The sequence below is a fragment of the Amblyraja radiata genome, chromosome 4 (assembly GCF_010909765.2).
Source record: "Amblyraja radiata isolate CabotCenter1 chromosome 4, sAmbRad1.1.pri, whole genome shotgun sequence".
NCBI lineage: Eukaryota > Metazoa > Chordata > Chondrichthyes > Rajiformes > Rajidae > Amblyraja > Amblyraja radiata.
Genome location: NC_045959.1, coordinates 26,617,861 through 26,645,076, shown reverse-complemented (window position 1 = coordinate 26,645,076; position 27,216 = coordinate 26,617,861). Strand labels below are relative to the sequence as shown.

Genomic DNA, 27,216 nt, shown 5'->3' with positions numbered 1-27,216 from the left:
AATATTTCACCATGTTATTTTGATTGATTATTTAATGTTCACATAGAATTTTCTCTATCAATAAGGTCCAAGTCAGGAACATGATTGAATAATCTTCACTTGCCTAGGTAAGTGTAATGCTCAAGAAACTCAACACTCTCCAGTATAAAGTAGACTAGCTTGACTGGCATCCACTCTCCCACTCTAAACATCCACTCCCTACCCCACCAGCACCTATATCTGCAGTATGTACCACTTTCAAAAGGCACGTCAGTAAGGCTACATCTATATTTGTAATCTCCACCAGCTATTCTATACATATTGTGTCTATCATCACCTGAAGGCTCTTTACATAACATTACATAACATGTCTTCCAAATATACCACTGCTGGGTTTAAATCCTCACCCGCATGGTGGGAGCACCTTAACCAGAAGTTTAAAGTGGTTCATGACCATCAACATCTCATGGGTAATAAACATTAACCCTGCCAGCAACTGAAGTACAAGAAAATGTCTGAACTAATGAAGGAGGAATTAATGTTTTTGTAGAGGAAGGTTGACCTGGTAACAAGAAAACAGGGTTTACGGTGTGATGATTTGGGCCTTGCTGATCATTATATAAATACAGCATTCACCCAACACTGGGCGCCTGCACAGCCTCAGTAGAAAGGAGCCAAAAGAGAGGTATGGAATTGAAGATGGAGATTCATCTTACATACATGCACCCAATGCCTTTGGACCATGTCACTGAGGGGAGAGGCATGGACCATGAAGACAATGGTGAGTACCACATAACAGAGATTGCTGGCCTCCAATACTTGTTATTCAAACTTGTGCACTCTAATTCCACTCTACTTATACACTGACCCACAAACACACCTTCCAAGGTAATGTACCTACCTGCATGTCTCACTGCTTTCATTGTTGATTTCACCACTGCCTGACTGATTGAAATTTCTTAAACCATTATCTTTCTTCATCTCCTGCTGATCCTCCGGGAGCAGAAGCAAAGCATTTCTTAGACAGATGGCTGCAAACTCCATACTGGCCACTGGGATGGCCGAAGACTGCCCATCACTGGAAAAGAATGAAGGCATGCCAAAATTAATTATGTGCTGGCGTATTTTCAATATCTAAACTGAATAATTTGCATTAATTTATCTTTAATGTATCCATCACAATTTCTAACACATATTGTGGCTTGTATTCAATTTAAAAAGGCTCTCAATGTTCAGCCTCCAATATCAGCAGGCACTATCTGAGGGAAGAATCAGAGTGGAAAAAGGAGGCCATTCAGCCTGTTCCAACAGTATCAATACCAGTTATTTGAGAGAGCTATTTGTTTAGTCCCATTCCCTCCCATATAGAGGCTAATAGATTTCTTAAGCATTTATCCAATTCCCATTTGCAGATAATATTGAATCGGTACCCAACAGATTAGACCAGATCACAATTCGAAGTGCAAAGTAAAATATTTGCTCCCCCAAGATAGATTGCTTCAGCAATTTTCTTATAGTTGTAATTTTGAACCAGTAAACCAATGCAGGCCTTCAAATAAAATTGTCAGATCAAGATAACATAGCCGTGATGACCACTGCAATTGAATAGTTCCTGTCGCTCACTCCCCTTCCCCCAACCCCCAGAAATATGCACATACCCAAAACTGGCCACTACTAAATTTCTAGCAGTTTGCCAGTACCCCAACAGATCATATTTCTAAGTATTTTAATGTCTATTTTTTCTAATTCAGAAAAGATCTTTAGAAATACAAGCTAGTATCCAGCATTCAATAAGATCATAGTGGGTCTTTTACCTCAGTGACAGTTTCCTGTACTAAGCCCACTTGAAAAAACTATCGACCCATCACGTAATATGCCCAAAACCGAGACTACCACATTACAAAAGTGACGTCAAAATAATTTTGAAGTTACTATGCTGATAGACTGGATAATCTGGATCTTATCAAAGTATTTTGTAAGTGTAATCCTTTATAAACATAGATATATGATCACTTGATAAATCATTTGCACCCAGCATTGGTGTGTACAAGTAGTATCACCCATATACATGCTGTGTTCACTGACTCCCTCATGCACTAATACGAGGTGCTCACTCACTTGTACACTGTGTTCTGCGTGGACTGTGATGCCAATACTATCTTTTGATGATAGCCTTGACCCAGAATCGATTGTACTATCCCCTTTTTACTTGGCAGTCCTCTGGTCTCCTGTTCAGATGTCTGAAGAAAGATAATGGCAAAGTTTAAAGAAACAGAAGATACAGGAGTAAGGGTGGGTGGGGGATGTGGAGAAATAGAGAGCTTTGGAGCAAATCTAGTAGTTGACAATTCAAGTAATCCACTCACCCCTTTGTTGGCAGCGATGCAACACTCTGCCAGCCTTAACCAAAGACGTGGGTTGGAATGGTACACCTGAACTGCCTCTATCAGGCACTCAAAAGCTGCCAAAGGTCTGCCTATGTGCAACAGCTGGATTCCACAGTTGTGTAACAGTTCATAACGTTTGTTTGTGAGCAGAGAACTCATTGGTCTGCCTGAAAACTTCTTCCCTGAATCACCAAAAATATACAAAAAGCAAAATTAAAAATATTGAATTGTTTGATGAAGCATTTGGAAAAGCTACCAACTGCAGCAAAATTGATCACCTTTCTTGTAAGCTATTTCACTTTTAGCAGGACTAGCTAAATGAGAATTGGTTTCAAAGTTAACTTCCCAAAGCAAACCAAAAAATGAGAATTCTAACATTTCCAATCCCTATAATTCTGAACTAGCAAAAAAGTTTGCTCCGCTACGAGAAATTTCTACGTAGAATTATGTTCAACAAAAATGAGTGAACAAAAATATATCGATGGGTACAAGGAAGCATGTACATTAAAAAAAAATTGGTGGGTTGTATTTTTCCGAACGTTACTAGTTAAATTACTGTTGAACTGTGATCACTGTTGTAAAGCTGGAAATTCTGCAGAATGTGCACAATTTCCTACAAGGTATAGAACTGGATATAGATCAGCTACAGTAACGGAGAGAATTCTTCCGGATATGATTTTCTCGCATTTGGAAGAGAATGGGTTACTTACAGACAGTCCGCATGGCTTTGTACTCAGCAGTTCATGTCTTACCAACCTGATCGAGTTTTTTTGAAGAGACGACTGATGAGGGTAAGTAGATGTTCTCTACAGGGATCTTAATAAAACACGTTTGATAAAGTCCCCAATGATAAGATGATCCAGATTAAGATACTAAGGATTAACATTTGTATAGATTCAGAACTAGCTTACTGATAGAAAGGTTATGGTGAAAGGGCAATATTCAGGCTGAGCTCTGTGACCAATGGAGTGAGGAACGTTGTCAAATTATACAGCTTTGCGTGAGGTGTTGCAATTTGGAAGGTGAAATGTAAGGGGAAAATATACAATTAACAGCATTGATGTACGGAGGGATCTTGGGGTCCAAGTTCATAATTCACTGAAAGTGGCAACACAAATTGATAGAGTGGTTAAGAAGGCATATGCTATGCGTGGCTTCATTGGTCCGGAAATAGAGTGAGCATTTGGAGTATTGTGTGCATTACGTGAAGGCTTACAGAAAGAGTGTAGCAGAGGTTTACCAGAACAATGCCTGGATTAGGGGGTATTAACTACAGGAAGAGGTTGGATAGATTTGTATCATTTTCTCTGGAATATATAAAATTATGAGAGGCTACGAGGGGTGGTGGTGGTGGAAGCAGATACGATAGTGGCATTTAAGAGACTTTCAGATAAACACATGGATATGCAGTGAATGGAGGAATATGAATTATGTTCAGGCAGTGTTGCCAACAACAAAGTGGCAGCTGGTGTGGGGAGAGGCGCTGAGAACAAAGGGAGGACCCAGTGTAGGGGAGGCCGAGGAAGGGTTAAGTACTGTTTGTAATTTTATTGCCGCTTTTGTGGCATCTCTTCTGTATATGTTGGATGCAAAAAACAAAGAATTTCACTGCACCTAGCTAGGTACAAGTGACAATAAAGTATCACCATCATAAGAGTTGGTCTTGGCATCATGTTCCGTACATACATTGTGGGCCGAATAACCTATTCCTGTGCTGTACTGTTCTATCTTCTAATGTCATAATGCACAAATGAACACTGGACACCTGAAAGAACTTGTCTACAGTTCCAAGAAAGGAGCTGTAAAATCTTAAACCGGCTAACAAATTGAAGTGCCTTGATTCATATCCCATACGGAAGATGAGAACTTTGTTAATGTGGCATTCTGAATGTTGCGCACAAGTGTCTGGAGTGGGTGGACACCAAAATCCTCTGACAAAATCAAGTTTGCAATACCGCTGACCAACAGAAAAGATATCACCAAATTGATCACCAGATTGTACAAAAAAAAACTAATTGCAGCTGGACTACACAAGCAAGAAATTAGTATCCACCACTTGCATGCATTTAACTTCAACTTATTTACCATAAACATTTTGATTTAAATCTTGAAAGACAATTACAAAAAGGAACCACCTTGATCCGTGGTTGTTCCTGTCAACGGTACACAAGCAGCATCATTCTCCTGCAATGCCTTTTTAAAGTAGAAAATTCCAAGATTGTGCTTTCCCATAGCAAAATGGATGCATCCAAGATTATTCCAGAACATGCACCGAATGCATTCACCTGTGGGTAAATGTTTAAACAAAAATTAAAGTGAACAGTTACTGCTCAAAAAGACAACATTTTCAAGGTGACAGGATTTTGGTGGATTCATCAATGAGGGGATTTAGTGATTCAGGGAAAATAGTCAAAAATTAGTTGGTTTCTTTTGGCACAGCAAGATAATCAAGAATATTCAGAATGAAAAGGCAACTTTTGACATCACAGGTAGATAGAAGTTGAGATGGGCATGTTACAGTTGTACAAGACATTGGTGAGGCTACATTTTGGTCACCATAGATTAACAAAAGATTCCCTCCAGCTAAAAAATGTTTAGATCATAGCTTTGTCTTACGAACTAATCACAAGCACCAAGCATCTTCCTAAAAATGACCTAGTTAATTCACAACAGTGGGTATCACACACGGACATATGCTTTAGACTTAATATCCTCATATCTACTCAGAGACCATCTTTTTCCTTTTTGTTCAAATCGGTGTCAGTTCAACAGATGCTGTAAACATGACTTTGTTAACACGTCTTGACTAGCCCATTTCTATCTTCTACAAACCTAGAACTGAGTGCCTGTGTGCTAGCTCATCCATTACTGAGGCTTGCCAAACTCTCTCTTTATTTGTCAGAGTGATGTCCAGTCCAACAAACCTCAGGAAGCTGGTGTGAGCACATTTCTTGAAACCCAATTGGGCAAAACACAGATTGGTTGACATCTGTAACGCATTGTCAAGAGGTGGCGGTGGAGTTTGATACAATTACTAGTTTAAAAGACATTTAGACATACACTTAAATAGGAAAGGCAGAGAAGGATATAGTCCTAATGTGGGTAAATTGGATTACTGTAGGGGAATAATGCTCAGCATGGCTGTTTCTGTGCTGTACAATTCTATGACTATAAACAGTCAATTTCAAATGTAGTTATGGCTTCGCCCCCTTTTCTAAGATTCTACCAACTGCAATCCCTCCGCTCTTTTAGTTTGGTCGTCTCAAGCATCTCATGTTTCAATCTCTCGACCACAATCCTTCAACTGCCCAAGGCCCAAAGCAATAGACTTTCCTCCATAAATACTAATTTACTCCACAAAATTATTCATTTAAGATACATCTTAAGCTTCTATCTTTGACTAAGTTCCTTATGTGCCTCAGTATATTTGTGTAATGGCATTTCTTTGCAAAGCCTTCTAACACTTTGCCATGTCAAAGGTACTATATCAATGCAAGCTCGTGTTAGAAAGGACTGCTAATATTGGACCACTAGCTGTGGAAGAAACAAAATGAAATGAATAAAACAAACAATTTTTAACAGAGATCACTGAAACACAATATTGTGTCACAAGGACACCAAAGAAATGAAAGCTCTTTCTTAGAAAGCCATTTAGGATTTTTTTGGCACTCCCTGAGAAACTGAAGAAAGTTGGCTTGTATACGACTGAAATACATACAAATATACTTTTCTTGCATTACAACATGCTCTTGATTATGACTATGTTCTTAATAAATAAATGTAAGAATGAAACAACTCTAAATTCTTTCGACTCCTACCTGTGCTGAGAAACCCAGGAAGATCCGTGATGTTTGCGCTGTTCAATAGTTTCACTGCTTTTCGATAATTTCCTCTTAAATATTCAAAATTACTTTTCAGAAATAGCGATGGGGCCGACTACGTAAAACCAGAGTAAATAACTTATAGATATGCACATAGACGCATAATTATAGTTTATGTACAAATGATAAATCAAAGCCCAGTTATGGCAATCCATCAAAATATTATTGCAAGAACTAATTCGACAATAAAAAAATATTGCTTGATCTTCAAATGCCAGGCATATAGACCTAGTTCCGATAAACATGCTCACTTACATACTCATAAACTGAACACTTTACTGCAACATTTAACCTTAGCCATGATTCAATTGAGCACAATCATGTCGAAGTTAAAAGATTCTTCATAGATTTAAGCACAAAAGGGAGCAGCAGAGGCTCAGTAACTGAATACATTCAAGACATAAATCAATTGATCTTTGGATATTAAATCGATCTTTGGATATTAAATCGATCGATATGGATTAATGAAGGAAAGTGGCACGGAGCCAAAACATCAGCCATGAACATTGAGTGGCGAAGCAGGCGAAATAGGAGATGATCATCCTATACCAGCTTTCACGTACATTCTTATGTTCTGAAACTACACAGAAACTGACAATTAATGTGAACTAATATAAAAGAAACTGGTTACTCTGAAAGACTGCTCAAGAAAGATCTTAGGTTTTAACAATTTTAGAGGAATAGATCAATTGAAAGCTGCATGTTCAATGTTATGTATATTCACATTTTTCAGGAGCACAGCAAGTTGAACTCCAGTGAAACTGTTTGCTCTGACAGACAAGTGAGCAACCAGAAAAGACATGCAGAACGTAAAGGGGAAAGAAGAGTTTTGAAGGTACTGATTGGTATGATCTGGAATACTACCCGAGAGAGCAAAACAAATTCCATAACACCAGTTTAAAATGGAAACTGACTACTTTTATGGACAGTGCAGGGTGGGGCTGACTGGAAATCTCCTTTAAAGAGCTGGCAAAGTCACTGAACAGAGTGCCTCCGTATGCCGTAACGTTTAAGATTGCCATCATCCCCCATCTACCATACTCAGATTTATGGCAGATGGTGAAAGTGGTGGGTGAAAGAGAGAGTGTGCAGAGACTAAAATTGCTAAGATTTAATGAAGACTGGCAGAGGCTTGATTTACTTACATTTCCAGCTGTGTTCATAACAGATTTGATTTCTCGTTTACAGGCTTTTAACGATTTCATCTGTACATAAGACCTCACTTTACACTGCAAAAAGAAAAATATCAGAGACATAGAAATAAAAAGCACATACCCCATCAGAAAGCCCATTGCAAAGCCTGATCAATGTAAATGTTAATTATTTGTTCTGTTCCAGACCATCTTGAAGGGTGTTTACATCCAAAGATGGCAAGGAATCAACCTCTCGCCTCTCCTCTCAATTTACAATTATATTTTACTTCTGATTGGGGAAAGAGTGAAAATTACAAGCATGACTCAACTACCCTCTGTGGCAGAGAGTTCCAGAGATTCACCACCGAGATGAGAAAAACTTTTTTTCACACAGAGAGTGGTGAATCTCTGGAACTCTCTGCCACAGAGGGTAGTTGAGGCCAGTTCATTTGGCTATATTTAAGAGGGAGTTAGATGTGGCCCTTGTGGCTAAAGGGATCAGAGGGCATGGAGAGAAGGCAGGTACGGGATACTGAGTTGGATGATCAGCCATGATCATATTGAATGGCGGTGCAGGCTCGAAGGGCCGAATGGCCTACTCCTGCACCTAATTTCTATGTTTCTATGTCACCCAGGTCTGGCAAGCACACACATCTCATTTGCACCAACTTTTCTATCAATGTGACGTTCCATTTTCACAGTCCAGTTTCTAACCAATAACCGGGATCACTTTGTAATTCTTGCCTGATGATGAACACAAGACTAATCATATTATTTTACATCAAAGGAGGCGATTCAGCCCATCATGCCCAAATTTATTCTTTAAATGAACTTGAACCCCCTTTCAACCACACCAATTCCCTCTTGTGGCTTATTGTTGAAGTTGTTTTCTCCAACATATCAAACAGAGCATTCAAGGCTATATCCCACTGAATAAAGTAATTAACTCGTTTCATTCCCACATCCTTCATTTTAGACCAGTGGCCTTCAACCACAATGGAAATAATTTTGCCTTATTTATTCTATTGAAAAGCATTTCAATTTTGAGCACTTTGAAAATCCTCCCCTACCACGCACTGAATCTGCTTGAAGGAAGACCCGTTGAAGACAAATTATTCACTGACCTGATGAATTTTAGACTTTGCAGCTTCCACCATAACTCCAGCATCAATCTTCTGATTGGTGGCATCTTTGTTAGCCTTTGTTCAAATTACACAAGAGTGAGAAGTGGCCTTAAAGAATTTTACATTGCTGCATACCGCAATGAACACAGTTTGCAGGTACGATTTAAATAAAAAATCAAAACGAGAATGCTGGAAATACTTAACAGGTCTAACAAGAGTGAGCGACAGTTAACATTTCAAGAACAAGGGACTCCAAGACTAAGAATTTCTAGCATTCTGATTTTATTTTAGATTTATCCCCTTGGCTGATTGTTGTTATCTACCGTTTAATCCACCAGTGTCTCCCAATCTGGGCCACATTTAACAAAGGCTGGTAAAATAATTTTGAAAATATACAAAATATCTCAGATTCATTATAACAACAAGTTGGACAGATCATAGACAGGAACGGTTTGGAGAAATATGGATGCAAGGCAGGCCAATGGCACTAGCTCAGGAAGGCAACTTGGCCGGTATGGATTATAGGGCCGAAGAGCCTGTTTCATGGTGTATGTCTCTACCATGTTAGCCACAGAAATACAAAGAATGTCGCTTAAGGTAGATTCACTCTGAACATTAATCTGACAAAATCTTGCTGGTTTTCTGAGTGTCTGCTGCAGGTCTTTTGGTTCTAAAGTTATATTTATACCTTAAAAGATTAAGTGATGATGGGAAAGCGATGAGATAGAACTGAAGAAACCTGTGTTCACGGCTTGTAATCAGTCGTACAGCCATGGTCAGAATACGTCAGGGTCACACAGGGGCGGACGTACCCAAGGTCTAAATCAGGCAGATATACTGACCTCACTGGACTTGCCATTTTTGTTGTTTCCTTGCGAGATCATTTTCTCCAAGATTGCAAGCAGCAGCAATGCTTTCTCAGGCTGATATGTCAATAGGTAAAGGTCAACGAGCAAGAAACACAGCGCCTGGGCAAATTTCTCTTCTGTTTTAAGATTAGGGACAAAAACAATACAAAACAAAGTCAGATTTTAGTGGGCAGATGTCTAAGCACCTCAAGCCCAAAGAGAGAATTCTAACAAACTACCATAGATCTAAAACAATGATATATTGTAATTTCAAATAGACAGGCAGTCTCATCAGATCCACCATGCTCAATCCAGCTTTTACATGGTAGATATGAAGATTTATTGGGCTCTGGGTTAACATCCAAAGGTAACAGTATTACTTCCAATCAACCTGGTTCAATAATTTCCAGTTACAGCTCCTGAATACTAAAACACCATGGCACATCCCATCTCACTCCTCATTCACAGGCCTTTGGTCCAACTTTCCCATGCCAACCAAGAGGGCCCATCTACACTAGTCCCATCCACCCGTGTTTGCCCCATACTCCTCAAGATCTTTCCCATCGATTTACCTGTCCAAATGTCTTTTAAATGTTGTTTATGGTAACTGCCTCAACTACTTTCTCTGGCAGCTCGTTCCATATACCCACCACCCTTTGCGTGGAAAAGATTGACCCTCAGGTCCCTATTAAATCTTTCCCCTCTCACCATAAAACTATGTCTCCTGCTTCCTGATCCCCAACTCTTGGTAAAAATGTTCATTTACCCAAACATAGAAACATAGAAAATAGGTGCCGGAGTAGGCCATTCGGCCCTTCGAGCCTGCACCGCCATTCAATATGATCATGGCTGAACATCCAACTCAGCATCCCGTACCTGCCTTCTCTCCATACCTCCTGATCCCTTTAGCCACAAGGGCCACATCTAACTCCCTCTTAAATATAGCCAATGAACTGGCCTCAACTACCTACTGTGGCAGAGAGTTTCAGAGATTCACCACTCTCTGTGTGAATTTTTTTTTCTCATCTCGGTCCTAAAGGATTTCCCCTTTATCCTTAAACTGTGACCCCTTGTCCTGGACTTCCCCAACATCCGGAACAATCTTCCTGCATCTAGCCTGCCCAACCCCTTAAGAATTTTGTAAGTTTCTATAAGATCCCCCCTCAATCTTCTAAATTCTAGCGAGTACAAGCCATGTCTATCCAGTCTTTCTTCATATGAAAGTCCTGACATCCCAGGAATCCCTTGTCCTGGACTTCCCCAACATCCGGAACAATCTTCCTGCATCTAGCCTGCCCAACCCCTTAAGAATTTTGTAAGTTTCTATAAGATCCCCCCTCAATCTTCTAAATTCTAGCGAGTACAAGCCATGTCTATCCAGTCTTTCTTCATATGAAAGTCCTGACATCCCAGGAATCAGTCTGGTGAACCTTCTCTGTACTCCCTCTATGGCAAGAATGTCTTTCCTCAGTTTTGGAGACCAAAACTGTACGCAATACTCCAGGTGTGGTCTCACCAAAACCCTGTTCCCCTTATGCTCTTATACACCTCTACAAGTTCACCGTTCATCCTCCTGCACTCCAAGGAATAAAGTATTAGCCTGCTCAACCTCTCCCTAAAGCTCAACCCCTCAAGTCCTTACAACATTCGCATAAACAAATTCCCTTTTTGCTCTACAAGTAATAAGAAGGAATTTTTAATATTACATTTGAGGATGTAATTCCTTCATCTATCCATGCCCTCTTTCTTGAACCTGTCTTGGAATGCACACAAACACTGCTGAAATGACTGCAAACACACTGGAATCACTGATTGGAGGGATTGTTGGGAAGCAATAATGACCACAGTTCTGCAAGTAATTTCTCCTTATTTGGTACTGGACATGAGACAGGGATTCAGACAATTTAAGGGATAGTTGGTCAAGAGAGTGGTAAAGCATATCACCCATATCAACAGGTGCTATGTTTTTTGATAACCTTGCCAAGGGAAGTGAAGGAGAGGGACTGTGGAGAAATTCCTGAGGAGCTACGAAGTAGCAGTTTGGGCTCAGCAAGAGAAGTAATTAGAGCAGTCTCCAGCTACAACTGTATAGAAATTGGAACCAGGCTAGGATGGTGGCACTGAAGGTCAATGTGATGGTCAACCACATCAAAGTCTGCAGATAGAGGTAAAGATGACATTTGTCACAATCACAAAAGATCAATAGAAGCTTTGATAAGAGCTAATTGAGTATTGCATCTAGGGAAAACCACAGCAGGAAGATTTAATGAGGAATAATTCAAACCATGTGATTGAGAAAAAATAATAAATGTGCAATGCAAGCTAAATGCTGTTATTGCACAGTTCCGACAGCATGGGTAGGGGAGAAGTAAATGAAGGTTAGAGACCATAAGAGCATCGTCTGAAGCAATAAAGATAGCAAGTCGAATCTTATCAAGTAATAGAAAATACAAGTAGAATAATAGAGGATATGTGAAGATCAGATCAGGACCTATCTAGCATTGTGTCTGAATGTGGTCACTTGTTACATTGGAGAAGGTCAGATAGAGAGCCATTCGCCCGAGTGGCGAGATAAAGTCCCTGAGAAGCTGGAACTGTTCACACAAAACACAGAGACTCCAGGACAAATCCTACTCAAGATTCTAAAGGATATCACCAAGAGTCACAAATAGTGAATTAAAGCAAAGCAAGGTAAATATATAGGAAATAGTTCCATGAGTGGTGGTCTGATAATTCTCTCACTATTCCATCCTGCTGATTTCTTCAACATTTACCCAAGGTCCAAAATGATTTGATTCCACTAATACTTGGGTGGCAGAATCTGATAGGGTGGAGCACGCAGTGGTTTATGGGCCAGGGTGGGTAGACAGTTTGGAGGAGGCACAATCCTTCTGTCATCCTCACTGGTTTCTCTCTGCCCTTGAAGGCAGTGGAGCTGTGCCAAATGCTCCGTATCCTATACGAATGGCCATGAGCCAGTAGATCTCCATGAGTCAATGGGATCATTATATTCTTTCAAGGAAGCTCTGCCCACCCTGCATCATGGTGGAGCTCACAGTAGCGTGCCCGTTCCAGAATTCTGCTCTTTCCATTCAAACAACATAGTGCAACTACTGGAACTGGTCAATTATTAGAGCTTCCACACTGGGGATATAAACCAGGGAAAGAACACTGCTCTTCATTCACTTAGCCTATCAGCAGATTTGGCAGAAATGATGGCGGTGGTACCTCAACATTGTTTAAGATACATGCTAGAATTATCTGCTAGAAAATCTTTAGGGGGATGGTGGGACATTTTTTGGACATTGAAATAGTGGCTGTGGCTTATACAGAATCTTGAATCTAAGCAGTTATTTAAAAAAACATTTTAGAATTGTTTTAAAATAATATCACTTTACTTTAACCAGCCACAGGGTTATGATGACTAGAGCAACACAAGTACCAACAAAGTATTTTACAAGAGAGTGAAAGGACCTATACTTACCAAAGGGCTCAATGAATTGGTAAAGTTTCTCCCCAATGGATATTGCTTCAGTATATTGTCGCAGGTGGTAAAGAATGATTGCTTGGTTGTAGTAAAGCATACTGTTCTCAACATCGTCCAGTCCATCCATTTCTTCCACTGTGGAATGGACCTAAAACAATCCAACAGTTTGCAGTGACCTTATCAAGTATTTATTCTCCCCAGATGAATTTGTTCCTGTGAAATATGCTACTGATATACTAAGAATCCTCCTCTACAATCCCACCTGGCACACCCCCCTCCCCCACTCCACCCTCAACCTGCCCTCCTCCAGCTGATCAACTTGCTCTCAATTAACATGTTCACAACCTGTCCCCAACCACAACCATCGCAACTACATTTCACCAATGTTCACAATGGCGGAAAAGGATAGTATGCTTGATTCTCGAAGAAAACTAACACTGAATCAGGGAGACTCATCAAAATGAACGCAAGCAAAATTAACGCAAAAACTATGACCAACAGATTTATGAAGGGCTTCTTCCCAGCAACCGTCAGGATCTTGAACACTACACAATACTGACCTCAGAAACTATGATATTCTATGGACTGCATCATTGCTTGCACTAGATACTTGGTTTTGCACTATTGCAGTTACCTAGCATGTGTTATTGAATCATTACATTATGATTACAATAGATTTATCTGCATGTTATTGCATTTACAGATCTGTTAAGGTTCAGCAAGTGAGAATTTCATTGTTCTGTTACGGTACATGAGGTAACAAAACTATAGATTATAGATTAGTGGGGTATCGCAAGGCTTGGTGCTGGGACCGCAGCTATTTACAATATTCATTAATGATTTAGATGAAGGGATTAAAAGTAACATCCGCAAATTTGCAGATGACACAAAGCTGGGTGGCAGTGTGAACTGTGAGGAGCATGCTATGAGGATGCAGGGTGACTTGGGCGGGTTGGGTGAGTGGGCAGATGCAGTTTAATGTGGATAAATATGAGGTAATTCACTTTGGTGGCAAAAATAGGAAGGCAGATTATTATCTGAATGGTGTCAAATTGGGAAAAGGGGAAGTACAACAAAATCTGGGTGTCCTTGTTCATGTAAGCATGCAGGTACGGTAGGCAGTGAAGAAAGCTAATGGCATGTTGGCCTTCATAATAAGAGGAGTTGAGTATTGGAGCAAAGAGGTCCTTCGGCAGTTTCACAGGACCCTAGTGAGATCACACCTGGAGTATTGTGTGCAATATTTGAGGAATATATTGTCTCCAAATTTGAGGAAGGACATTCGTGTTATTGAGGGAGTGCAGTGTAGGTTCACGAGGTTAATTCCCAGGATGGCGGGACTGTCATATATTGATAGAATGGAGCGACTGGGTTTGTATATACTGGAATTTAGAAAGATGAGCAGTGATCTTATTGAAACATATAAGATTATTAAGGGATTAGACATGCTAGAGGCAGGAAACATTTTCCCAATGTCGGGGGAGTCCTGAACCAGGGGCCACAGTTTAATAATAAGGAGTAGGCCATTTAGAACGGAGACGAGGAAACACTTTTTCTCCCAGTGAGTTGTGAATCTGTGGAATTCTCTGCCTCAGAAGGTAACTTTGGTGCCTTCCCACACAGTGGGAAACTTTGATTCTGCTGTGTGGGGATGTTTTATGTTAAATTCTATAGTGTGTTGTGTCCTTTGTTTTTATTTTTATTGTATGGCTGTATGGGAATTTCATTTCACTGTGCCATCTGGCACATGTGACAATTAAATCTATCTTGTATCTTGTATCTTGTAGTGGAGGCCAATTCTCTGAATGCTTACAAGAGAGAGTTAGATAGAGTTCTTAAAGATAGTGGAGTCAGGGGGATATGGAGAGACGGCAGGAATCGGATACTGATTGTGGATGATCAGCCATGATCACAATGAATGGTGGTGCTGGCTCGAAGGGCCTACTCCTGCACCTATTATCTATTGAAACACTATTCTTAACAGCAATGAAGCCAATAAGTGCTGCACAGAGAATGGCGAAGACCAGGTGGTTCAGATTCCCTGGTTTTAAAGATGTAGTTTGCATTGCGGATGGCCTATCTACAATCTTTCAGCATTCACATGATGCAGGCTCCCGTGGGTTGAAAGCCTGTGCTGTGCCCTCAAATATTTAAGTGAACCGAGAGGAGTTAGAAAACAGCGGCTAACGATTATCATTGTAAATATAAAGCAGGGCTCAAAATTAACGGTTGCCCGGGTGCCATTGACCACTCAAAGCGCCGCCGGGCAACTAAGCACCGAGTCATTTTGCCCGGCTTGGCAACCAGATACTGGTTTGTACCGAAGATAGACACAAAAAACTGGAGTAACTGCGCGGGTCAGGCAGCATCTATGGAGAAAAGGAACGCGACGTTTTGTGTCGGCGGTGACGGCTGTAATGCATCCCGCACTGATATCCATTCCCGCCTCTATTCAGTCCTCACTGGCATCCCCTGTGCTCCCCTCCCCCCCCCCCCCCAATCTATTCATCCTGCGCTGATCACCCTATCCACCTCGCATTAATTCTCCTGCCGCCATACCCGCCCCCCCTCCCCCATCCATCCTACACTGGTTCCCCAATTCACCCTGTACTTACCCCTTTCCCATCCACCCTGCACCTCCTCCATCCATCCTGTACTGATTCCCCATCCATCCTGTACTAATCCACGCATTCATCCCGTAATGACCCACCCTCCATTTACCCTGCACCTTCCCCCTTCATCCTCTAGTGATTCCCCATTCATCCTGCACAGACCCTCCGATCCACACTGTACTGACACCCCCCACCCCCCCACATTCATCCTACGACAAGAAGAATGGGGGGAACAGTCTGAAGGGTCTCGAACCGAAACATTGCCTATTACCTTCGCTCGATAGATGCTGCCTCACCCACTGAGTTTCTCCAGCACTTTTGTCTACCCCCATCCATCCCGTACTGAACCCCCCCCCCCCCATTCAACACCACTGACATCCCCCGTGCTCTCCCCTCACAATTGTACCTACTCCAACCAACACGTACTAATTCACCTGCCTCAATCCATCCATTCTGCACCGACTGCCTTCTAACCACCCCCCCACCCCCCCCCCCGTCATCTATCCACCCCGCCCTGATTCACACACACACACCCCTCCCTGACCCTATTGTCCTGGGAATGTCTTCAGAGCGAATATTGACTATGTTTGATAACGGAATGCAATCAAATGTGTTTTAATTCCAAATGTTATTATTTGTTTAAATCCATAAAGATGGATTAATTAAATTGTGAACACGTGAAACATTAAAACCGCAGTGTTCGATTGTCACTGCTACCGTTGACACGTTATTACAGAATTCATTTTAACGGCTCTTAATATGGAGTATCAGCACTGTAGTTATTTACTGAGCAACATTCACGACTATACGTACGCATATATGTTACCATGGTCCAGGATTTATTGACACAGGTTGATCATACGCTGAATAATCCAACCACATTTTTGTTTGGAAGTGGAAAGAACTAATAGAAATTGCATTAATTGCAATGTGTAAAAAGAGTTGAGATACTGTCTTATAATTTTGCTGCATGTCATTGTGGGATATATCATGTCTTGATTGGTGAATGTTTAGTTTGTGACTTTATTTGAAGCAGAAATAATATGTGAATGCTTCATTGAGTATAATTCCGACTGGTAACTACGCGCTTCGTCCGCGCACATTATCGCACGTGTCATGCAAGCCATCTTAAATGACCACCTAAACTGTCATTTGGCAACCTAAAAAGCTGCCAAGGTTGCCCGGCTGGCAACAGGGTAAAAAAGTTAAGTGAGAGCCCTGTAAAGACACCTCAAATCTCAGATAGTCAGTGACAGTCAGCATAGATGCATTATGACTAGGTACTGTAAGATGCATGAGAATGTCTACATGTGTTGTTTTCGGGTCATTCAGAAGATATTTGATAAATCTGCACAAATTTCAGGCTACAATTGAAGCTTGTGGAATGTACATTATTGACCTTTTTTTAGGAATCTGCGTTGGTGGCAGAGATTTCATTCATTCGTAGTTTTATTCATTCATAATGGCCGCACATTTGGATTGGCAGGATGTGACGAGTGCTCACCAAGAGGATTTGAGCTTACATACATATAATCATTGCATTTAAAAACCACAGATGGGAAAACACCTCCCTATCTCCATCAATCAATGACACGATGGGAGCACAGCGAGCAGTGTTGGTGATAACATAATTTAACAAGGATGTGTAATTCAGCAATTGGGCATATTAATATAATCTTAATGTGATCCCAAATCATCTACTTAAACCATCAAATTACCAGGCGAGCTTTCACAAACAAGGGCTGGCTGTATTCCCTTTAATTTGAACAAAGTTTTACAGATATTAATGGGTAGTGTAGACAAAGTCTGGTTGAAGAGCTCAAGACAAATGGGCCTTTCAGCAACTCTTCTACACACCGAGTGTGGTAGAAGTATGGGACTTTTCTCTGCAAATAACAATCTGTACTATATCAATTAAGTGTATAACAGATTTATTATTTATTAAGCAAAAGAAAAAAGGGTTAGATCAAAAGACCGGGTTAGATCACACATCAGATACATTCTCAATGAATGCTGAAACAGGAACCAAAATAAACTTCTATTCCTCGAGATAGGAACTGCCTCACTTCCTTAATATTCCAGAGTGTGGGAAAAGTCACAGATAAAGTTGCGCTCGGTACTTACCTGATTTCTCAACAAGTTGAGTGTCTGCCTCAAGGTGTCTGTCAAAGTCTGCCCATTTTTATAGAACTCCACCACTGCTTTATTCAGAGATATTTTGTAATCATCTTTGTTCAGTTCTTGCAGATGAGCCAGACACTGGAGGCAAGTGTCAAACTGCCCTGCCTGAAGTAAAATAATGCATAAAAACACAAAGGCAATCACGATTTACAGCAATTTATCCTTTAGAACTTCATATCAATAATATACAGTGCTGGTGCTCCACAAAAAGCAGTCCATGATATAGTGTGAGTAGGCAAGCAAAGCGTAGAGATGGCAAACAGTCTCATAAAAGAGAACCAAGAAATAGTCTGCAAGGCAGAATTTATTTCTGCAACAAACAGAATTGTACAAGATACTACACGATGCAGGACCTTTGGCTTACTGAATCTACACTGACCATCATGCACCCATTTTTTAACTAATTCTCCCCTAACCCATTCCCATAAACCCCCTCTCCCATATTCAACCACTTAGCGAGAGACAAGCAGCAACAGTATACAATTAATTTAGCAACTTGCAAGTCTTTGGGCTATGTGGAGGAAATCTAGGGAGAACGTCCAAGCTCCACACCGATAGATCCAGAGATTAGGATTGAATTCAAGTCATAATAACTGCTCTGTTAGCTGTGTCATTGTACTGTTCTGTTATGCTTCAAACTGTCAAACCCACACTTTCATTTGCTTTAGAGATATAAATATACCGTCAACACAATACTGTCAACATGATCGGCCTAGTAATTGTGCAGTGTCTTTGTGCTTCACTGTGACAAGCACAAGAAAGAGCTCCACTTTTATATCTCTGCCCCAGTTAGCATGGTCACTGCAACATTACATTGTAATAATTTAATCAAATTCCCCGGACCAGGGAAGGAGTCAATAAGCTGCTCTTGATTCTTACAACTATATTGAGGAGTTTCCTACACAAAGTATATTAAAAAGGTGGACATCGGGCAAATAAATCAGAGATCTGAGGGGCTTGTGCTAATGTCCCATCAATAAGGAGGATGAGGATTCAACTCAATCACTGTGGAGGATCGCTGCTGTAGGCAGAACTATAGAATGTCAAATTCGCAGTGGGGGGGGATTAAGAGGTACATTTCAGATCGATTAACTTTCATCAGAACGGAAAATAAAACAAGCTGAGTTGCAGAGGGAGGAAGAGTAAACATAAAGTCTGTGATGGAGACCGGCAAAGGTTGAATGATAAGAAACAATAGTGGCTAGCTGAAAGTGGATGGCAGTGAATAGCAAAAAGGTACATCTGGGGAGGTGCAAACTGGAGATCACATGAAATGTGACACCAGGCGGCAAAAAAAGAAATGCTGGAAATGCTAGCTGACATCCACAAGTAGAGTTCGAGTTGTCTTGCTACAGGAAGGATTAAGCTATTAAAATAGGCAATAAGCTAGAGATTCACAAGGATTTTGATGGAACCGGAGAGTTTGATTTATAAGGGTTTCACATCTGGATGATGGGGTATATGAAACAAGTTGCCAGAAGTGGTACAATTACAATGTTTAAAAGACATTTAGACAGGAATGTGCTTAGGAAAGATTTCGCGAGATATGGGCCAAATACAAGCCAATGAGACCAGCTCAGATGGGCACTTCTGTCAGCATGGATGAGTTGAGTCGAAGGGCCTGTTTCCATGCTGTATATTTCAATTAATGTCTTGGAATGACGGAGCACTTGGTAAATAACATGGGATTTTCTGTTCTAAAGAGCACAATTGTGTCGTTATTTGTCTTCATGTCATCATGTCATTTATCATTCAAGAGATTACTCCCTCTAGCCACTTAAGAGACAACATGGGGAAAGCTCAACTACGTAATACGACATTCTCCTTACCCTATGTTGTCTCTTAAGTGGCTAATCTCTTGAATGATATAATAATTTGCCGCTAGTCATATTTAAACAAATTATACATTTGATTGGAGGTCTTTTATGGCAACTGGTATTTAAGTGTATAGGACAGACAATAACAGGAGAGGCAGCAACAATAATAAAACCAAACACAAAACGCAGATGTTAGAAAACTGAAAATGCTGAAGTCAGCAGATCAATCTCCAAAGAAGGTTCACTGAATTGAAACATCAACTCCATTTGTCTTTCCAAGGTGCTGTCTGACTCGCTGAGTATGTTCAGCATCATCTGCTTTTAGCTGGTTAATCACAAAGATTAATGAATGAGAATAAATTGCACATGGAAATGAAAATTGCATAAAATGTTATAGGTATGATTGTATATCAGCTCTCACTTCTCTGTGCCTCTCACATTGCAACACTCACTGCGTAAGCTTGATAAGCATTGCTCGCAAGTTCCTTTTCATGGTCAGCAACTCCTGGTGACAGAGAATGGTTTTCTATTTTCACATCGGTCCCCTGATCTACAATAGAGAAACAATTATTCAACAGAGATACTCGAGTGACACTATGCTTGACTTCTGCAGATAAAATGTTTTTGATGATTTCCTTGAAAAATTAAATACTGTACAAATACCAAACTTTCGAAAAACTAAAGTGCTCTGCAGCATTTCCTTTCGGTGTCAACATACAAGCTGCACGGGGAATTAAGAAGGAACGTGGAAAATTTTTGTCTGATAGCTTCTGGGGAAGATCAAGGGGCATAATGTTGGGAGACTGCAACGAATAGGTCATCACAAAGGACAACCACCAGTCGACACCAGAGGCACTGAGCAGTTGTAGAGCATCATTGTGTGTGGACCAGCTTCAACATAAACTCGATAACGGACCCAAAGTAACTTGCTGCTGGTTCAATATCGGTGGCCAACTTCCAACCCAGGGCATAGCCAGGACCCAGGGGAAATCTGACAGGGAGGAGGCGAGGGGGGCACCAGGGGGAGACCGGGGTGAGGACGGGGGGACGGGTCGTGCCTTATGATGTCGGGAATGTGGAGCAAACAGAAAAAGACGACCTCTGACTGTCCTGTCCCCTCCCCTCCCCCGGCCCCACTACCCCGGCCCCGCTCTACCCCCCACTACCCCGGCCCCGCTCTACCCCCCACTACCCCGGCCCCGCTCTACCCCCCACTACCCCGGCCCCGCTCTACCCCACTACCCCGGCCCCGCTCTACCCCGGCCCCACTCTACCCCCCACTACCCCGGCCCCACTCTACCCCCCACTACCCCGGCCCCACTCTACCCCCCACTACCCCGGCCCCGCTCTACCCCCCCCACTACCCCGGCCCCGCTCTCCCCCCCACTCCCCCGGCCCCACTCTCCCCCCCACTACCCCGGCCCCACTCTACCCCCCACTACCCCGGCCCCGCTCTACCCCCCACTACCCCGGCCCCGCTCTACCCCCCACTACCCCGGCCCCTCTCTACCCCCCACTACCCCGGCCCCGCTCTTACCCCCCACTACCCCAGGCCCCCGCTTACCCACCCCATACCCCGGCCCCAGCTCTACCCCACACTTACCCCGGCCCCGCTCTACCCCCCACTTACCCCGGCCCCGCTCTACCCCACTACCCCGGCCCCCCGCTCTACCCCCCCACTACCACCGGCCCCGCTCTACCCCCCACTACCCCGACCCCGCTCTACCCCCCACTACCCCGGCCCCGCTCTACCCCCCACCACCCCGGCCCCGCTCTACCCCCCCACTACCCCGGCCCCGCTCTACCCCCCCACTACCCCGGCCCGCTTCTACCCCCCACTACCCCGGCCCCGCTCTACCCCCCACTACCCCGGCCCCGCTCTACCCCCCACTACCCGGCCCCACTCTACCCCCCACTACCCCGACACCGCTCTACCCCCACTACCCCGGCCCCACTCCCCCACTACCCCGGCCCCGCTCTACCCCCCACTACCCCGGCCCCGCTCTACTACCCCCACTACCCCGGCCCCGCTCTACCCCCCACTACCCCGGCCCCGCTCTACCCCCCACTACCCCGGCCCCACTCCCCCACTACCCCGGCCCCGCTCTACCCCCCACTACCCCGGCCCCGCTCTACCCCCCACTACCCCGGCCCCGCTCTACCCCCCACTACCCCGACCCCGCTCTACCCCCCACTACCCCGGCCCCGCTCTAACCCGCTCCCTCACCGCCGCCGCTCCCGGACGCCAACGGTTCCGCCATCGCCGCCTCCAACGGCCGGTCAACTCGCCGCCAATCACCTGGCAGGCGCATGGCAATAACGTCACTTCCGTACAGCCGCAGCGGGTCGCATGGGAGATGAAAATAGAATCACACAGGCCCCGCCCCCTGGGCACTTGCCCCGCCCACACAGACCCATCCCCGGGCACAGGCCCCGCCCACACAGCCCCATCCCCGGGCACAGGCCCCGCCCACACAGCCCCATCCCCGGGCACAGACCCCGCCCACACAGCCCCATCCCCGGGCACAGGACCCGCCCCCTGGACACATGCCCCGCCCACACATGCCCCGCCCCTGGGCACAGGCCCCGCCCCTATGCGGTCACCCCGCCCCCAGCCTGTGTGGAGTTTGTCTGTTCCCATATTGTCTATAGGGTTTCTCCAGCATTTTTGTGGACCTTTGGCTATAGGATCATTGGTCTGTTCTCCTTCTGATTTCACAAGTTTCCTCTGGGTGTCAGGTTTCCTCGCTCATCATGAAGAACAGCTGATAGGCACAAAATGCTGGAATAACAGCGGGACAGGCTGCATCTCTGGAGAGAAGGAATGGGTGATGTTTCGGGTCGAGACCCTTCTTCAGACTGATGTCAGGGGAGTGGGCAGTACAGAGATAGAATGTAGTTGGAGACGGTAAGACTGGTGAGAGAACTGGGAGGGGATGGAGAGAGGGAAGGCAAGGGCTACATGGTTAGAGAAGTCAATGTTTATACCGCTGGGGTGTAAACTGCCCAAGAGAAATATGAGGTGCTGTTCCTCCAATTTGCGGTGGGCCTCACTCTTCTTCTTCTTGCGTTTGAGGCAGAAGAAGTTATGTAATGCCTTCCAGGCGCTGCAGCCAGTTCAATGTGCTGTTGGTATTTCTGCTGCTGTCTCTGTTTGTTGTTGTTTGCCTGACTGAGGTCAGTTGACAGAGCTCTGCTCTAAGATCTTTGGGGCTCACCACGGGGAGGTCGACAACATGAGCCTCACTCTGACAATGGAGGAGGCCCAGGACAGAAAGGTCAGATTGGGAATGGGAGGAGTTAAATTATTGAGCAAACGGGAGATCAGGTACATTAATGCGGACTGAGCGGAGATGTCCAGTCACTCTACACCCCCATCCCCCAACAGGAAGGACTTAAACCCCTCCGTTTCTTCTCGGCCGTAGAACCAGCCAATTTCCGTCTACTAATACTAATCCAGGTCAAAGCATTCAATGATTAAGGAAATGTAGAATGGTTCATTGTTGGCTCTTCTCTTTTCTCTTTCCACAGACGTTGCCTACCTTATTTTTTCATGAGTTCTTCCAGCATTTCTGCTTTTGTTTCAAATGCCAAGACGTTATGGGTTAGGATATTCCTCTCACTTGTATACCACTGTGCCACACTTGTGCCAGGTTAATCTGCTGGTGGAGTGAGATATGTCAATGGACTGCGATGGAAGAGTCTGGTGTATTGGAAGTGAACCACTGAGTGGTAGAATCGTAGTGGTGAAGTTAATGGGAATGTGGAACATTAAAAGAAGTTAGGGAAGGATTAGGATAGATAGATGCTTGCTTGTGGGTATGAAATCAGTGGGGCGCAGGGCCTGCTTTGTGTGCAATATCATGACTATTAATCTGATTTTTCTGAGCAGAAGTGCAGGCGGCCAGGCGCTAAGAACCTATTGAGGCACAAAAGACTGCAGATGCTGGGATCTGAAGCAGACAAACAAACAAACTTCTGTAGAGAGACACAAAAAGCTAGAGCAACTCAGCGGGACAGGCAGCATCTCTGGAGAGAACAAATGGGTGACGTTTCGGGTCGAGTCCCGACCCGAAACGTCACCCATATCTTCTCTCCACAGATGCTGCCTGTGCCGCTGCGTTACTCCAGCTTGTATGTGGAAGTCCAGAAGTGGCGGCGCTGCCCAAGCAGCTGCGGCTCACCTGCAGTCCGTCTTTTCCTTTTTTTTGTTTTCTTTTGTCCTGTTGTTTAGTTTATTTTGTTTATTTTAGTCGTGTTTGTGTGGGGGGGGGGGGTGAAACTGTTTTTAGTCCCCTCCTTCGGGGTATGTGACCTTTGTTTGTCGTATCCCCCGTCTCCCTCTCCGTCTGTGCTGAGGCCTAATGGCGGAGCTGACGGCCTTCAACTGGGACCGACCTCGAGGCTCCGGAGGCAGAGCCAGGACTTTCCAACGCGAGGCTGGCCGACTTCGGGGCTGTGGTGGCGTTACGGCGGCGACGACCCGACTTCAGAGCCTCGGAGGCACGGCCGCGGGCCCAGTGAACAACATTGTCGGGAGCTCGAAGGTACACAAAAATGCTGGAGAAACTCAGCGGGTGCTATTGTCGGGAGCTTGCCGGTCCCAGGTTGGTGACCGGTTCTCCGGAGCTCCCGCAACGACAGCTTCGCCCGCTGGACTGGAGGGTGGCAGCTTCAACTGCCCCGGGCCGCGGAGTTTGAACCGGCCCGTTTGCGGAGCTCGGATGCGGCCGCTGGACTTACCATCACCCGGCGGGGTCTCAACATCGGAAGCCTGGATCGCCTCAACGCAAAGGGAGAACAAGGAAGAGACAAGGACTTTAAGACTTTTGCCTTCCATCACTGTGAGGAGGTGCCTGGTAGACTCACTGTTGAGGATGTTAAACTGTGTTAAGTGTGTGTTTTGTTATTTTATTCTATGTTATGACTGCAAGGTATACAATTTCGTTCCGACTGAAATGTCTCCCTCCAGAGCCTCGAGCACCTGTCCATATAGTGCCAGCGCAATAACCTGGCCCTCAACACCAGCAAAACCAAGGAACTGATTGTGGACTTTGGAAGGAGTAGGAGGGGAACCCACAGCCCCATTTATATCAACGGGTCGATGGTTGAAAGGGTCAAGAGCTTCAAATTCCTGGGCGTGCACATCTCTGAAGATCTTTCCTGGTCCGAGAACACTAATGCAATTATCAAGAAAGCTCATCAGCGCCTCTACTTCCTGAGGAGATTACGGAGAGTCGGTTTGTCAAGGAAGACTCTCTCTAACTTCTACAGGTGCATAGTAGAGAGCATGCTGACCGGTTGCATCGTGGCTTGGTTTGGCAATTTGAGCTCCCTGGAGAGGAAAAGACTACAAAAAAATAGTAAACACTGCCCAGTCCATCATCGGCTCTGACCTTCCTTCCATCGAGGGGATTTATCGCAGTCGCTGCCTCAAAAAGGCTGGCAGTATCATCAAAGACCCACACCATCCTGGCCACACACTCATCTCCCTGCTACCTTTAGGTAGAAGGTACAGGAGCCTGAAGACTGCAACAACCAGGTTCAGGAATAGCTACTTCCCCACAACCATCAGGCTATTAAACCTGGCTCGGACAAAACTCTGATTATTATGAACCCATTTTCTGTTATTTGCACTTTATCAGTTTATTTATTAATGTGTGTATATATTTATATTATGGTATATGGACACACTTATCTGTTTTGTAGTATATGCCTACTATGTTCTGTGTGCTTAAGCAAAGCAAGAATTTCTTTATCCTATAGGGGGGTTGCACGAAAGGTCACTGGGTCATAGGGCTCGACGCACGGAGCCGCTAAATCCAACTGGAAGACATCCGTCACTTCCGGTATATGTTATTAATGCTAGAAACGCGTACTTTCCTACCTGTTAAAAACCGCCAAAATGTTGAATTTTTGCGCTGAAAACTATTGTGGGAGGCGGGGTAAGTGTGAGAGACATGTACCCAACTTTAGAATTCCAAACGTGAAGCGAAACGGCATTGGGGGTTCAGTATTGATGTGGATAGAGAACTGGATGGCAAACAGGAAGCAAAGAGTAGGAGTAAACGGGTCCTTTTCACAATGGCAGGCAGTGACTAGTGGGGTACCGCAAGGCTCAGTGCTGGGACACCAGCTATTTACAATATATATTAATGATCTGGATGAGGGAATTGAAGGCAATATCTCCAAGTTTGCGGTTGACAGTAAGCTGGGGGGCAGTGTTAGATGTGAGGAGGATGCTAGGAGACTGCAAGGTGACTTGGATAGGCTGGGTGAGTGGGCAAATGTTTGGCTGATGCAGTATAATGTGGATAAATGTGAGGTTATCCATTTTGGTGGCAAAAACAGGAAAGCAGACTATTATCTAAATGGTGGCCGACTAGGAAAAGGGGAGATGTAGCGAGACCTGGGTGTCATGGTACACCAGCCATTGAAAGTAGGCATGCAGGTGCAGCAGGCAGTGAAGAAAGCGAATGGTATGTTAGCTTTCATAGCAAAAGGATTTGAGTATAGGAGCAGGGAGGTTCTACTGCAGTTGTACAGGGTCTTGGTGAGACCATACCTGGAGTATTGCGTACAGTTTTGGTCTCCAAATCTGAGGAAGGACATTATTGCCATAGAGGGAGTGCAGAGAAGGTTCACCAGACTGATTCCTGGGATGTCAGGACTGTCTTATGAAGAAAGACTGGATAGACTTGGTTTATACTCTCTAGAATTTAGGAGATTGAGAGGGGATCTTATAGAAACTTACAAAATTCTTAAGGGGTTGGACAGGCTAGATGCAGGAAGATTGCTCCCGATGTTGGGGAAGTCCAGGACAAGGGGTCACAGCTTAAGGATAAGGGGGAAATCCTTTAAAACTGAGATGAGAAGAACTTTTTTCACACAGAGAGTGGTGAATCTCTGGAACTCTCTGCCACAGAGGGTAGTCGAGGCCAGTTCATTGGCTATATTTAAGAGGGAGTTAGATGTGGCCCTTGTGGCTAAGGGGATCAGAGGGTATGGAGAGAAGGCAGGTACGGGATACTGAGTTGAATGATCAGCCATGATCATATTGAATGGCGGTGCAGGCTCGAAGGGCCGAATGGCCTACTCCTGCACCTAATTTCTATGTTTCTATGTTTCTATGAAATGAAGGTATAGAGAAGCGAGAACTGAAGGGACTACAGCAGCTAAAGTGCTTGGTAAACATTGAAAATATTGGGAATTATCGCGTTTGCTCACTGCATTTCATCAAGTAAGGCATTATTTGTGTTTTTTCTTGATTCCTTTGGTATCTAAAAATTCTCAGAAGTGATAAATCTGGCTGTAAATTTTTCTTCAGATGCGTTTTCATTTTGTATGTAAAAACCCACGAGAACCATGGGCGATTAAAAAAAATTACAGCCAGGTTTATCACTTCTGAAACTTTTTAGATGCCAAAGGAATCAAGAAAAAACACAAATAATGCCTTACTGTTGATGAAATGCAGTGAGCAAACGGCCAATGTTCGCCAAGCACTCTGGCTGTTGTTGTCCCTTCAGCTCTCGTTTTTATCTACCATAATTTCTCCTCACTTTTGGAATTCTGAAGTATGCTAAATGTCTCGCATGCTTATCCCGATTTCCATAATTATTTACAGCGCAGAAATTGACAATTTCAGCGGGTTTTAACGGGCCCGCTACACTGGAAACAATGGTAAGTGCCTACCTGCAGTTCATCGCGTGTAATCCATTTGGAGTAGCCTAGCAACAGTACGGGTCATGGGTCGTGACCCGACTGCCG

General features: G+C 43.9%; 1 protein-coding gene across 3 annotated transcripts in view; it reads right to left on the bottom strand.

The window, feature by feature from the left end:
- Positions 1–21,775, bottom strand: part of cnot10 (CCR4-NOT transcription complex subunit 10) — a 34,406-nt gene extending 12,631 nt beyond the window's left edge. The window contains exons 1-12 of one of the 3 annotated variants that reach the window (XM_033019122.1): positions 21,677–21,775; positions 19,902–19,999; positions 17,576–17,737; positions 12,837–12,987; positions 9,347–9,489; positions 8,505–8,579; positions 7,393–7,476; positions 6,185–6,302; positions 4,502–4,651; positions 2,346–2,548; positions 2,098–2,219; positions 881–1,057 (exon numbers count right to left, since the gene is read on the bottom strand). In XM_033019122.1, coding sequence (XP_032875013.1) covers positions 881–1,057; positions 2,098–2,219; positions 2,346–2,548; positions 4,502–4,651; positions 6,185–6,302; positions 7,393–7,476; positions 8,505–8,579; positions 9,347–9,489; positions 12,837–12,987; positions 17,576–17,737; positions 19,902–19,999; positions 21,677–21,761 — 1,568 coding nt within the window. In that variant the 5' untranslated portion in view covers positions 21,762–21,775. Of the gene's footprint in view, positions 1–880; positions 1,058–2,097; positions 2,220–2,345; positions 2,549–4,501; positions 4,652–6,184; positions 6,303–7,392; positions 7,477–8,504; positions 8,580–9,346; positions 9,490–12,836; positions 12,988–17,575; positions 17,738–19,870; positions 20,001–21,676 lie in introns of those variants that run through there. The other 2 variants (XM_033019123.1, XM_033019124.1) reach the window with 2 other exon arrangements.
- Positions 21,776–27,216: the final 5,441 nt, after the last annotated feature.